The sequence below is a fragment of the Asparagus officinalis genome, chromosome 8, assembly GCF_001876935.1.
Source record: "Asparagus officinalis chromosome 8, Aspof.V1, whole genome shotgun sequence".
NCBI lineage: Eukaryota > Viridiplantae > Streptophyta > Magnoliopsida > Asparagales > Asparagaceae > Asparagus > Asparagus officinalis.
In genome coordinates, this window is record NC_033801.1 from 44,464,691 (window position 1) to 44,480,493 (window position 15,803).

General features: G+C 35.6%; 1 protein-coding gene across 4 annotated transcripts in view; it reads right to left on the reverse strand.

Moving 5' to 3' along the window:
* The window catches only part of LOC109851491 (alpha-N-acetylglucosaminidase-like), a 37,641-nt gene that overhangs the window by 986 nt on the left and 20,852 nt on the right, over positions 1-15,803 (reverse strand). For all 4 annotated transcript variants that reach the window (XM_020421651.1, XM_020421650.1, XM_020421652.1 and 1 more), the window contains 8 exons: positions 13,373-13,420; positions 12,402-12,511; positions 12,185-12,287; positions 11,155-11,253; positions 3,903-4,013; positions 1,028-1,272; positions 468-705; positions 291-369 (listed from right to left, as the gene is read on the reverse strand). In XM_020421651.1, coding sequence (XP_020277240.1) covers positions 291-369; positions 468-705; positions 1,028-1,272; positions 3,903-4,013; positions 11,155-11,253; positions 12,185-12,287; positions 12,402-12,511; positions 13,373-13,420 — 1,033 coding nt within the window. The remainder of the gene's footprint in view (positions 1-290; positions 370-467; positions 706-1,027; positions 1,273-3,902; positions 4,014-11,154; positions 11,254-12,184; positions 12,288-12,401; positions 12,512-13,372; positions 13,421-15,803) is intronic.

The window sequence follows — 15,803 nt, forward strand, 5'->3', positions numbered from 1 at the left end:
CAAATTGGAGGACCTTTTTGTCTGCCCAATTCTGTTCTTTCCTTATTTTATCTAGGGCTCATCTTCTTCTTTCCCCTTGCTTTTTGGGCTGTTATGCAGGAAAATTTCAAAGTTCTGGGGATTATTTGTGAACTTTTGAAGTTTTGTGGGTTTTGTGGAAAAAATGAAGTTCAGGAGGGTTTTGTGGGGAGTGCCCCAAGGTTCAAGGGGGATTTTTGTGAAATTTATGCCAATTAAAGGAAGCATGTCTACAGCTGGTATAAGAAACAATTAGGACGCAATAAATATACCGTAATCACGAAGCAGGCTAGCTTCTGTCTCTGTATTGTCAAACCACATCGTTATTTGTGTTCTTGCATTCCACTCATACTGCAGAAACGTGAATCAACAAATTGCATTACCAATAATTATTTGATGCTACATTGATTTAAGAGAGAGACAGCTAAAGTAATGTAAAGGGATATTACCTGTTTCTCTTGTTCTAAATCTTCTGCGAGGTTCTTAGCACTTTCTAACCAGGATCCAAGTAGGAACCCATCATGGCAGGACAGAAGAATGTCGAGATCTTCGACAAAATCAAGAAACAGCTTGCTGTAGATGCCAGCCTTTTCAACATCTTTAGTTTGATAAGCTTCAATGACCGTCAAGAAAATTTGGTTTGCATACTTAGCTAGAGCCTGTCTAGTGAGGTCCACAAGATCATACCTGACATAGCCAATATTAGTTCTATGCATATCAGCTCTCAATTTGGCATTGTAACTAGAAAATCTATGTTCTCAAAAATTAAATATCTTTTGCTCCTAGAGAACTTATATCTTAATTAGTTGAACATAAGTTATATCAGTAACAGACTGATTGCTTAGCCCTTGGACTTCACTCATTCTTTAGGTGTGTTATCAGGCTAACATACTATCTATTTAATGGAAATGACTTGCAGGAGTGATTACCAAGCATAAGTAACACGAAGACTATGCTAACTGCATATAGAATTTTATTATACTTGAAATGAGTCTGGAGTAAAACTCACCTGAAAGTGTTACTATCTGAAATTTCATCCCCATTTTCTAGGAAAAGTTCCAACGCATATAACACGTCACTGGTTGAATACCACAAATGTGGCTTATCAAATGAATTTGGAGCTCCTATTGACTGTGCCCTTTCAGATAACTGTCTGCTGAAATGATGTAGAGCTGCAGAGTTATATGCCTTGGGTATCAAAATGATGGATGGATCAACATCGGGGAATGCTACAATCACATCACGGTTTTTATCCTGTTACCAGATGGTGGGAAAAACAGTTAAATGATTAATTATATCATTGGATTATGAGTGCATGGTAATGCTGTTAATATAGTCAGTGTTACAGAATACTAATAGGAATCTCTAGCATTGTCTACTAAAAGAATTATCACAAAAAGTCAAATAATTAACATAATTCTAAAAAAAGATACCTAACTTACATGCGTATAAGCGACACAACAAAATAAATGGCAGATGGATTGAAAGGATAAAAAACTTGCCAAAGATGGAAACAAGATGTTGTAAATCTTTAGGGCTTCTTGGATAGGTACATCTAATGTTGGAGTGATTCACTTTCCTTTTCCTTATTTAGGACAAGAGGAAGTGTAACATCTTCTAAAGAGCTCATAGTTTCAAATAAAAGGAAACACCGACATAGATTACAGCATACCTTTACTAGGTAGGCAGTCAAAGTTCTAGAAAGCTCCTTACACTTGCTACCCTGTATGTGACAGGCACATAATATTAAACCTAAATTATATCTAGGGATAGAGATCCTAAGATATCAGCAGAATAAATAATCCAAATCAAGCTTTACTTTTGTGCAAAAGGAAATAAGGTTTTTCTCTTCTGAGCTTTTAAGGGGTCTGAATTATTGCACGCTATTGAAGAACTTTCATTTAATACATAGACTGGGGACATTCGGTCATCAGTACCATGGGGTGGGATTCGCCGCCTAGGACTTCGTTCCCTGATGACCGTGTGTTCGAATCCCCGCGAGTAATTCACCTGCTGTCCACGCTCTCGGGTGGGGTGGAGGCCGGGGTTTTATCTGGTCAGTGGCGGCTCGACCCGTCGTCCCTGGTTCGGATCCAACCGGACCACACACTGCACGCCCTGCCAGTTTAGTTGGCAATTCTTTCAGTAACGGTTGAGCAGTATGCCACTAGGAGATTGCTCAGAAGCAGGTGCATCAAAGAGCAATATGAAAATGATACACATTTAACAGTCTACTCCAAACTAAGAAAAAAGGTAAGAAGAGAGAAGAAAATTCTAAATAGTGTCTTATTCCTGCAGCAAAGTTGAGGCAATTAAGAGTGTTATCTAGACTTGAGTTCATTCTGATGAAGATTTCTTTTGCTGAAACTTGCAAATCAGGCATGATTACGATGAACAATAAAACTACAAAGGAAAAATTCAGAGCTAGATGCCATATACGACTCATCTATCTCATGTTAAATGTAGCTTCTAAAGATGTAAATGTGTATTGATCCAACCGTGCAATGCATGCCCCAAATGTGCATCATTCTACCACGTTATAAACAAGAAGCAGCAGGATAAAGGCGCATATGTTAAGGTTACGGTTCAGGATAACTACAGAATGTATGCATGCATGCATCTATTCATTCATCCATCTGTCCAAACATAAATACACATACGCGGACATGCATATGCACGCAGCACCCACCCACATATGCACGCACAGTGCACACATTGAAAAATTTACATACAGACGCAAGCATAAATACATATACACACATAGTTACACAGTTCGGGGTATGTAGTGGGTTGTGGTACGAACTCGAATATGCAATTCACCACATAGAAAATTTGGATTCAAGAGGGGTAGCTTGCTTCAGCATGAAATTTGATACATAGTACGATGTAAATTTTGTTTGGGTGTGCTTACCACTTTTTCAAATCGCAAAGTAGACAATTAGAAACTGCAAAGCTAATTATGCATTTCAATATTTAGTTACAGTGAAGACATTGACTCATATATTCTATTATTAATTTGTTGTTTTGTCTCAAGATGTATTTCAGATAAAAACGACAGTGATCTAAGGTCAATTATTAACTTTGGATAGCTTCCACCTACTAAAGAGTACTCCAATACTTTTGTTGAAACATATAAAAAAATCCTTGTTCTTGTGCACGTAAAGAGACTTTGCTTCCAACATACTTGAAAGCGGTGCGTCAATTTTGGGGAACTAGTTCGTGTATTGGAGGGAATCATAAATGTACCAGGAAATCGGTTTCTAGGAACTGTACAACAGTTAGAGGGGGGTCAAGGGAATTACGCAATTATGTGTACACACATACACACACATACAAACACACATGCACGTACATACACACATACACAAGCACGCACGCATACAGGCATACACACTTAAAACATTTCTGAATAATTTGATAATGCACCTGTAACTGATTATGCATTATGTGCCGCCAAGTGAATGCGTAATGAATTCGTGTAAAACAACACTGAGGCAAACAATATTCACCAGTTCAACTGGACACATAATTAATCTTTAATAGAAAAGTATGCCTAAATGAAACATGGTAGTTGGATCTCTGCTATTCCTTCATATGTAATGTGTACATATACAAGTGCACAAACACAATTAAAGATACCCAAATATTCTGGCTATTCCTTCATATGTAATGTGTACATATACAAGTGCACAAACACAATTAAAGATACCCAAATATTCTGGAAAGCAAAGCTTGCTTTTATGGATAAATACAAGTGCACAAACACAATTAAAGATACCCAAATATTCTGGAAAGCAAAGCTTGCTTTTATGGATAAATGGATAAATGTCATATGTTAACAGTATCGTAAAAGCATCTACCGTTAGTCCCAGTGAATAACTTACATTAGCACCATCTGTGCAGTTATATAGAGTGTGATGTAATATTTTCCAGGCATCTTGTATTGCTGGAACATTCTTCCCATATCTCCTCCTTGGGTATAAATCTATCCATGCCTGATAGAAAAAACAAAATGATTCAAAAATAGTGAACATTTGCAGGAAATAATCTAGTAGCACCAACTTAAAACAAAATTACTCATTATCAAAAAAATATCAGCTGCTTAAATAGACTGTTGCAGGCATCTACAAAATGCGAAGGCTAAAAGGAATTCATTTCCATTACTTCAAGCAAAAATACCAGGAGTTTGACAAAGCATCCAACAGATTATTATTTTTTTCAATACTATTCTCCTATCTAGAGTGAAAGAGCATGAAAAAGAAAGGGCAGAGTAAAAAGTGCAAGGACTACTGCAAAGACTCTTGACAATGCCTCTGAAGTGTTGTCTTAGTATTGCAAGAGTCATATATCCACATTACTCTAACAGCCAACTTGGTTAGCACATGATCATATGACACTTCATTATTTTTGGCCAATTTGATATACATCCCCATGTTTGACATTTCCTCTTACCCAACAACACTAAATATATGGATTTTACAAATATATCTGAAAGCATTTTTGGCAACTGGTCAGCTTATTTTTTGGTGGGTACCACAATAAGCTGCATAGTTTGACTTTGACCAAGTCCATGTTACCTCTTAGCATTAAGAAAATTTCAAAGCCTTCTTTCGCTATCTCCAACTCCTTTTTGGTCATTTTGTGAACAATAATAGATTATAAGTCACTCATTTGATAGTCACTCTACCATTGGAAAGAAATGGATTATAATCCACTAATTTTATCAAACACTTTGGATTATAATCACTTGACTTATGAGTTATTTGCGGATAATAAGCCAAATGGATTATAAGCCAAAGTTGCTAAACATGCTCCAAGTCTAATAGAATCTATGAATATTATTTGTCAAAGGTCCCTTTCACTACAAAATTCCGAAGTTGTGGTGAGGGTTGAATGTTGAAATTTTATACTCTTGCATGCGCCCACAATATGAGAGCTCTTTTATAAGTTGAAACCTAGACTCACAAAACAGTATCTTTTTTTAATCCGCTTTAGAAACTCATAACCAAGTAAGATTTGAAAATAGGTTGCTCTAATACCACATCAAAGGCCCCTAACACTAACATAAAAAACACCAAATTTATGGTGAGAGTCGAGGGTTAAAGTTTTATATTCTTAACATCTTTCTATCCTATTAAAGAACAAGACCCAGTCAAAATTATTGATTAGAGAACCAATACAATTATAGGGTTACAATATGGATACGAATAATGGAATGACACCCAGTAAACACAATACTTGATCCAATACTTAACTAACCAATTTAACACCCCCTCAAGCTGGTGCATAGATATCAACCATGCCCAGCTTGTTACACAAAGTAGAAAACACTTGAGGTGAAGCCGTCTTCATGAGAATTCCGCCAACTATTCTGAAGAATGAGTGAATGGAGTGTGAATCAAGTTTTTCATCATTGTATCCCCCAACAAAATGGCAATCAACTAAATATGCTTTATCTTTTCATGAAAACAGGATTCTTGAAAATGTAAATGGTAGATTGATTATCATAAGGCATAGGCATAGGTCCAGACTGGACAATCAAGTTCTAACATTAAATTCCTCAGCCACATCATCTCATAAGCTATATACACTATCGTCCTATACTCAGATTCTGCACCAAATCAAGAAACCACATCATATTTCTTGTTTCTCCAAGTCACTAGATTGCCTCTAACAAATGTGCAATACCTAGTAGTAGACTTTGTATCTCCTTTATCTTCTGCATAGCCCGAGTCAGAATAGGCAGAGATATGTACATTTCCACACTTCTTGTACAATAAGCCTATAATAGGAGAGCTTTTCACATAGGCAAGAACCCTCAAAGCAGATCCCCGATGAACCTATCTAGGTTTGTGCATGAATCGACTGAGAAACCCAACGACATAGAATATGTCGGGTTTAGTGACTGTAAGGTATATTAGCTTTCCAATAGGCCTCCTATACTGTTTAGAGTCATCAAAAAGTTTATTGTCCTCAGACTAGAAATTCTCATTTGCTTCCATTAGGGTATTTGCAGGCTTGCACCCCAAAAGACCAGTCTCCTCTAGAAGATCCAAGACATATTTTCTTTAGGAAAAAAGCAAGCTATATTTTTGGTAGGCCACTTCAATCCCTAGGAAGTATCTCAGATTGCCCATACCCTTAGTCACAAAATGTTTTCTCAAATATTCCTTGTCTGTGCCAAACCAACAAACCAACTTTATCACTCCTAGCCAGTAATATGTCATTAACATATACAGCCAAAACAACTAGCCCAGATGCAGCACGACGAATAAATACAGAATGATTTGAGTAACATTTCTGAAATCCAACACTACAAACCACTTTGCTGAACTTATCAAACCATGCCTTTGGACTTTGTTTAAGGCTATAAATTGCATTCTTAAACCTACATACAATATACCCCTTGAGCAACATATCCTGGAGGTTACTCCATATAAACCCCCTCCTGCGAATTACTATATAAGAATGCATTCTTCATGTCAAGTTGGAACATTGACCACTCAATATTAACAGCAATAGAGAATAATATCCTGCTAGAATTCAAACGAGTAATAGGGGAGGTCTCAAAATAGTCAACTCCATACGTCTGAGTTTAGCCTTTAGCAACCAATCAAGCTTTTTTATCCACCCTTTAGCAACCAATCAAGCTTTTTTATCCACAGAGCCATCTGGCCAAGACTTCAAAGTATACACCCATTGATAACCAATAACATCTACCCCCTAGGAGTAAGAACCAAATCCCAAGTTCCCCAAGAGACAAGGGCATCCATCTCATTCATAGCCTGCTTCTAGGTATGAACTAACATTGCCTCTTCATAAGACCAAGGTATGGATTCAGAAGACAGAAACAATGCAAACTAGGGAAAGGATAGGATAAGACGATCATAAGAGATACAATTGGAGATGGAATGAGCTATAGTAGATTGTTTACCTTCTCTAAGCGGTATAGGAAGATCACAATCAGAGAGAGTAAAAAAATTGCTTATAGGTAGGACTTGCATCTGTAGACTATAGCTCAGCCGAGCATGAGGGAGAGGCATATGCTTTCTGCCTTCGAGTCAAGGATTTAAATGTCGGTTATCGAGGATTTATCGGACGGTCAAAATCCTTATCGGATAGCGGAAATCGGGGATATATCGGGGATAAGTAGTATTTACCGGAGTAATATACTAGCAAATAATAAATAAAGATAAGCTTGAAAAAAAATATAATGTTAGTCAAAATGAAATAATAAACAAGCAAATAATAAGATAACATCAAGAATGAAGAATCATCTACGCATCTACATAATTATTGTTTAATCATGAGATTTATAAACTAACTTACTAAGTTGATATTTAGTAGTTATGAGCCATTATCAATATCCATAAACAAACATAAGCTAATCACCAATCAACCAAGTTCTAAAAACAACAAATAGTTCATAATTTGTAAACATTCAATGAACAAATCCAAAAGAAAGTAAAAGATCACAAATCCTACTTATCAGCCGATAAAGCTGATATTTAGAGCCTACTTATTGGCCGATAAGTACCTTTATCACCGATAAACCTCAAAAAACAATAACCGATTAAAAATCCTACTTATCCTAACGGAAAGCTCCCAAATCCGATAACTCGGCGATAATATCGGATTATCGGTCGATATTTAAAACAATGCTTCGAGTATACACCTATAGTGGCTTTAGTGCAAGTTTATCTTCTACTCAAGAACTTGCCACTAGTTGAGGCAAAGGAACAGAAGCTAGCGGAGAACCTGTACTAATTGATGAGAAAAAAGATACTCAAAGAAGGTGACATCAACCGATGTAAAATACTTCCTAAACACTAGATTGTAACAATATATCCCTTCTAAGTTCTGGAATACCCAACAAAGACACTTAATAGATTTAGGAGATAGTTCATCGAGACCTGGACTCAAATCCTAAACAAAGCAAGTGCAACCAAACACTCTAAGGGTAATTGAAAACACACTCTTGTTAGGATAAAGATAGGAGAAAGGGATTTTCCCACCAACTATAGACGATGGCATCCTGTTACTCACATAACATGCACACAAAACAACATCAAACCATAAATATTTTGGAACATACATATGAACAATCAGTGATCTAGCAACATCTAATATGTGTGTATGCTTTTGTTTAGCAACACCATTTTGTTGAGAAATATGAGAATATGAAGTTTGGTGAAGGATGTTGTTAGTGGCACAAATTCTAGACACGTTAGTTTTCATATACTCTAATGCATTATTAGTATGAAGCACACAAATAGTAGTAGGAAATTGATTTTTAATTTCATTCAAAAATTGAATTACATTAGCAAATTCTGACTTCTTTCATCAAGTAGAGTCATGTTATACGAAAGAAGTCATCCACAAATATAATATAATACCTAAATTATTTCACTCAAAGAACACGACACAGACCCTAGACATCAGAGTGGACCAACTCAAAAGGAGTACTACTACGTTTATTGACTCGACTCTGATACGAAGCATGACGATGTTTTCCTAACTCACATGAATCACATCCTAAAGAAGAAAAAGATGACTCAATAGGAACTAACATCTGAAGCTTCTGAAGAAATGGATGTCCTAGACGTAAGCGTTATTGTAGAGGGGTATCAGATACACCAGCAGAAACACCAGTAAATGCCTACTCTCTCACGATCTGAACCAATCTTCATCCCATCTGCAAGTCCTAAAAGACACAATGTGAAGGAAAAAAGTTATTTTACAGTTATTATTTTTTGTGAATTGGCTAATAAACAAGAGTCTAATAGGAAATTTAGGAAATTTAGAAGCATACAACACATTGGTCTAAGTCAAGGATGGAGTAGCCTGAACCACCCTATCACCAAGTACAGGTGTAAAAAACCATTAGCAATATGAACAGAAGTAAATTTGTCTGAAAAAGAAGGAATGAAATTTTTGTTTTATACCTGTCATGTGAGATGAAGCTCCTGAATCTAATATACAGGGCCTGTCTAAAAAGGCAATATAAACATTATACCTGAAGAGCATGCATGAGCCACTGAATGACTGCTTTGAGTAGACTTGGACTGGAGCTACATGAGTCGCTTATAGTTTGCATGTGACATCTGTACAGTAGGGATTTCTAAAGAGGCTACTGAAAAGTTGTACCAACGGGAGGGATAGAATCACCAGTAGTTAACTGTGCCTACTCATGCTTGCCAAACTTCTGCCAGCACTTCTCCGCTATGTGGTTATTCCTCCTACAATGAGTACATTTGCGTGGTCGTTTATCAAATCCACTTTTCCTACCACTATAAGAACCACGACCTCCCCCTAGATCACGGTCACAGCCACGACTACGTCCTCTACCACATCCAACCATGGCAGACTGATTAACAAATGGTGTAGAAGGTGCACCAGCTCCAGCTGATGCACGCATGAGCTTGGAGAAGGTAGATGTTAATGAGGGAAAACTCTCTCCTCCTAAATTGTGCCCTCCCATCTGAGATGTCAATGATAGATCCAAACCAGACAGAAACCTCGACACTGCTAGATCCTGACGATATTCACTTAGTGTCGTTGGATCAATAACAACATGCTGATACATCTCCAACTCATCCATTAAGCCTTTCAACTCTCTATAGAACTCCGATACAGATTTATCCCCTTGCTGCAAGGAAAACAATCACTTGTATATCTCATGAACTCTGGACACATTCTTCTCATTTTCATACATCACCTCGAGAGTGTGCCATATTTTCTTGGTAGTAGATAACATGATACTACTACTGATCTTTTCTTCCATACGATTGAGGAGCCAAATGAAATCACAATAATCTCTAGAAAGTCAGGTCTTGTACTTAGAGTCTATAGTAGCAAGTGGATTCTCCAGAATGTGCACCAATTTGTTCTGAGCACCTATAAAAATTCAAAATACTTGTGCCAATAACAAATAATTAGATTCATTTAGTTTCACAGTGGTTCCTAAAACAGTTTTGGGAGTGGATGTCTCCATAAGAATAAAAGGAATAGAAGGGGTCAAAGAGATCGCGATATCCGACATCTCAGCCGGCCAAATATTGAGTAATCATTAACCACAACTCAGATCTAATGAAATCAGCGACAAAATCTAGCTAGAAATAAGCTAAAATATCAGAAATTTGCCAAAAAAAGTACCAAATTAGCTAAAAACAGAAAACAACAGCCAATAGTTATCATCAGATCTGATATGAATTTTTTAACCATATTAAGAAATCAGATCAAATCTGATTAAGTTAGCGGTAATGATAGCAGACAACAACATCAGTAGAGGGCAGCAACATGGATCAAGAGGGTAGCAGCGATGATAGAGAATGATGAAGACGATGAGGAAGATGATTGGAGATGGCAAGCGGAGAGGATGATGGTGAAGAGATACTATTCACGATAAACAGTTCACAAGAATTTCTATTAGCAGATGAATAGTACCATCGATGAACAGTGTTATTTTATTTTTTGAGGATGGGGTTAGGGTTTTTTACAAAATAATAGCTCTGATACCATGTTAAAAAAAAATATCTAGTCAAAATTATTGATTATAGAGCCAATATAATTATAGGTTTACAATATGGATATGGCTAATGGAATGACACCAACAACCCAATACTTGACCCAATGCTTAATTAACCACAATACTTAATTAACCAATTTAACATATCCAAAAGTCTGATTCCATATACAATGTTATCTTTTCAATGAGTTATCTGTAACCTTGATGTTCCTCTCTTTTCTAAAAAAGTTTAGGGCCACATTCTCAATCTCTCAATCTTTTAACCTATTCATTTAGTTTACTGTAAACCAACTACATTATTTTTTTTCTAATCATGATACCAATAACTCCATTACATTTCCAGTAAGTATATGTATACTCCAAGTAGCTAATGTATATTTAGTCTATTGTATAATCCTCTTACACCTTTCTCTCCACTCTCTACTCTGTACATCTAACATGATGAATTGACACATCAGACTATTGTAGGGTCATAGATTAACAAAATGGAGTAATTCCTATTTCAAAGGATGAATTTATGTGCTTAGAGTCTTAAAGAGGAAACGAAAATAATCAAGAAGAATTTATCAGACAACGATATTAGTAAAATGGTTATAACTAGGTGTTACCTTCATATCTATTTTCTTGCGGTGAAATGCCATCTCAGACATAAGATCATAAACAACAGGATTTTGCTCGATGCCTTCCATGCACATACCAACACCGACCTTAACAAAGAAAGGAGATCAAAATATGAGCTCATGAAGCAAATGAAAGAAAACCACAAAAGACTGCTTATCCATGCTATTTTTTCATGAATGTAACTGCTTATAGTTGTGTCCATAAAAGAACACATTCTACTCGTCTCAGGAAAATTATTTATACAAGTATAACTATTAGGTAGAAGTAAAAACTAGATGCATATTATATTTTATCATCATGATTTCACACGATAATACAAATGATATGTTACTGAGTTTCCATTGTCTACTAGCACAATATTCTTCTGCATGTGCAGATAATTGTAAGCACATGCTATCGAGTAATGAGGACAAGGGTAAGCATAAACATATGTCACAAGGAAAGAGAAGGCTAAAAATCTTCTCCATATAAATTTTTGATCCAATGGAAGCCTCCACCTGGGAAAGGTTATTGGCCTCCACCTATGAAAGCTAAGAACCATCATCCTTAACTACATCGTAGTCCTTTTACTAAGAACTTGAAAAAGAAAACCAAGATTCATAGGAAACTTAAATCTTTGCCCCATTGTTAACCAAGGTCCAACCCTGGTAAGTTTCATTCTCTTTTTCCACAGAACAGGAGTTACTCTGAGGAACATTCCAAGGCTTTAACGCACTGGGGCCTCAACACCAAACCATGTGAAACGTAATTTTAATTCTCTTTCACTTCATGAGATCTATCCATTTCTTAATCATTAAATGACTAAAGTTATGAGCGCAAAGGCTAGTTTGATTTTTTTCGTAGCTTGTATCTATATTTTGATTTTACATCTTTCTGACAGCAGATTAATCCAATACACGTTAATCATGTATACGCATGCATAAGGTCTTCAGTCTTCACATAACTATGAAGTAAAAAAGATAACTGCGGTGGAGTATTACTCCTGAGATTGAAATGATAAACATTAGCTGCACGAACCATAGTTGAATTTTCACTTGTTCGAGCTTCTATAGGCCCAGATGCAACTGCATCTAGTATTCCATACATTTCAATATTCGCAGCAAAATTGTGTAACATGCACCTGAAAAGTATTGGTCAAGTAGTTAATTAAACTGGGAGAAAAATGGAACTTTTAGACAATATAAATTCACATGTAAATAAAAATAAATTCCATTGTTTGAATCCAAGAACTTTCCAGATATATGGAATCCCATAGAACTGCTGGGAAGTAATCCATACAGGTTTTACTTCTGCATAGAGATCTAGCACAACCATTCTACCAATAGGCACAGAATGCAGTAGTGCCTGCAAATAAAATATAATAGAGTATTGGAAGAAGAATCTAATAATATTTTAGGGAAGAAAGTGAACGAAAGGTGATACAGATTTTATTCCTGCACAAAACCGTTGTACTACAAAAACAGCAGCAACAGCAACAACGACAATAAAGCTTTTGCTCAAAAATTCTAGGCTAGACTATATGAATACTTTCTTCAATTAAGCTTCTCAATAAAGCTTTTGCTCAAAAATTTTAGGCTAGACTATATGAACACTTTCTTCCATTAAGCTCCGTCTTCTAAGTTAAATTAACAAGTGCAATATCCTTTTCAATGATCTCCATTCATGTCCATTTGCCCTAGCTTGTCCATACTCCTTTGTTAATGACAACCTCAACATTTCTCCTAATCAACGAACTTATCGGTCTATATTTTGCATGCCTGGACCATCTCAATCAATTCTACGTTGTTTTCATCCTCGATAAGTCCAACCTTGACTTCTTAAGTATGTCCTCATTCCTTACCCTATAGCATTGGTCAAGTAAACTGTTTGATGTCATTCTAAACACAGTGTTAAAACTACTGTCAAAAATCATTTTAATTGCTAATGATCATTTAATTATTATCAAAACTAAGAAACATCTAACACCTAGGTAGAATTCATACTGCAACTTGAGAAGCATGAAGGATAAGCAAGAAGCGCATAAGACATGATTATTGGCCTTCTTCCATAATTGTGGATTTTTGGATATTCGTCTTTTGTTTAAAAAATTAATTAGAAAATAATTATGTGAAGTTGAGACGTCAAATGGAAAAGAAAGTAACTTCAAGCATGCACAGTAGAATTTTCTTATGAAAAAAATTCTCAGTAAACATGTAAAAGAATCACCTTCATTTCTGGTGGCTGCCAGAATGGGTCATATGAAAATAACCAACCCTACAAAGTGAATAAGTAGAAATGAGCTTACAGTACTTTGTTACTCTAATCAGGGCAGCAATGTGTTTACGAAAATAATAAGGAATCAATTCTTGCTAAATGCAAAGATAGAAAGAACCGGGAGTTTTTTTTCTTTGAGAATAAAATACATAATAATTCATATATTTGTGAACTCAAGCAATAATGAGTGTTTTACTTTGAAAACACAAGAACTATGAGCACTCGCAAGAAAGGCGTGGGCTTATTGGGTGGGTAAGTAACCATACTGATTGTTCGAATTCTGTTCTTCTACATTGTAATTAAAGTAGGAAGCAAATATGTGAATTTACAAGAGAGGAAAGGTCTTAGTGGATAAGTGCTCATAAATGCACCTTGTTGATTATGTTAAGGTGATGACAGTAGGAGTTGCTTTCTTGGTGTAGTTGTAAATGGGACAGCAGTAAAAGATCTGTTTAGCTGTAAGTAAATGACAGTCATAGAGTTGTGTTGCTGCCAATATGACTGTAACATGATCCTAAACATCATTGGTTACCACTCGCAATGCTACTTGCACAATACAAGGTGAGCTACATAAATAAAAACACCAGAAATGCATCAATTGATATAACCTGTCGCTATAAACACCACCTACTACAAAGCAAACAGCCCCTAGTATCTGGTAAGTTTTACGCTACTAGAGAATAAAAGAATAAAAGTGCGGACAGAACAGGCTCAATAAAAAAAATCATTAGTGCAAATCAAATAGAAAGCTATAAAGTCTAGTGAAATGATTCAATAATTTACCTAATCATACTTACAGCAAGAAGATGTATAGTGACAGCAAAGCCATATTAGGTTTATAAAAGCTAAAAGCTTGATAAAAATGAAAATGGGAAAGCCCCCCCCCCCCCACCAAAAAAAAAAAAAAAAGAAACATGCACGCACAAAAATAAGGGATGCAAAAAAAAAATCCATATCCGAGGAAATATCCAATAGGATATATCCAAATGAACTATTTTTTTTCCAATATTATCTAGTTTTCTCATATCTGTTAATAACTGCATGCATATCTACTTATATATCCGCATGTATATCTGTATCAATATCTGACCTTAAAAAATATCGATATGAATTTTCCTTATCGAGGCATATCCGTATCCGTCATTGGTAAGAGGATACGAATGTGGAAAAGTGTCATATTCATGTCATACCTAAATCATTTGCACCCCTACACCCCCACCTCCAAACAACCCATCCGTCCATAGAAATTAAAATAAATATTTAACAAACGGCGAAGCTTATATGACCTAATAAAAACCTTTTCCACTCGCTCTCTTAGTAACTTTCTCCCTTGCTGAATTACTGATAAAAACTTTTTCCACTCGCTCTCTTAGTAACCTTCTCCCTTGCTGAATTACTCGTTCCACTTCTCCATAATCACCGCCATCTTAAGTAATCATCCTTATCCGTTCTTTGAAATTAAAGTAACTTCCCTATGTTAGCAAACCACCAGCTACTACCCATTACAATTACAGTTTTCATATTATTATGGTTTTAAATCTCAATCACTATCACTTGATATATATTTAAAAAAAGAAACATTTATTCTTTCTAACTAGTTAAAATTAAATAAAAATTACCTTATGTAATCATCCAAAATCAAACAAGTGCACAGAAAAAGAAGAGTCTCTCCCCTCTCTATGCCTAAGAAAATCACAAACATCAAAGACTCGGCTATAGTTATAATTAAGGATCTCCTTTTTGTCTTAGACATTCATTAAGATTATTTAAGTGGAAAATTCCCCCCACTTAACTTGATCTAGATCATTTATCCCTACAAAAAATAAAAAGTAAGGTTTTATCCTATACATCAAGTACCAAAAATTGAATATCAAAAAGGACATATTGCTTAGACCTAGAATTTCTGACAAAGACTTTTAGTCTATGCAGACTATGATCTAAAACACTTTATAAATTTTTGATACATATTTTTCTAGGATTTTAAATATTTTAAGCCGCAGATCTAATCAAGTTGCTAGTTCCAGCAATCCATTTTGTATCCACCTCATGCACGACTAAGAAAAATTTAAATCGCTTGACTTTTGTTTTTTTGGTATTATAATAATATGGACAACTTTTAAAGGTTGAAGAATACATATGAATGAGTGTGCACCCAAGAACAAAGAAGTCTTTAATCCAATCACTTGATCATGATCTGAGAAACTTTATAAACTCCTAATGTACAAGTATAAAAAATTGAACCGGGTGATACATGTGCGTGCGCGCGCACACATATAGAAAGAGAAAAAGTAAAACTAGAATAAACTTAAGTTGATTGAGGGTTCTGTCCACCAACCTTTTTATCTATTAGATTTTGTTTGAGATTCATGTTGGCATGTGATTC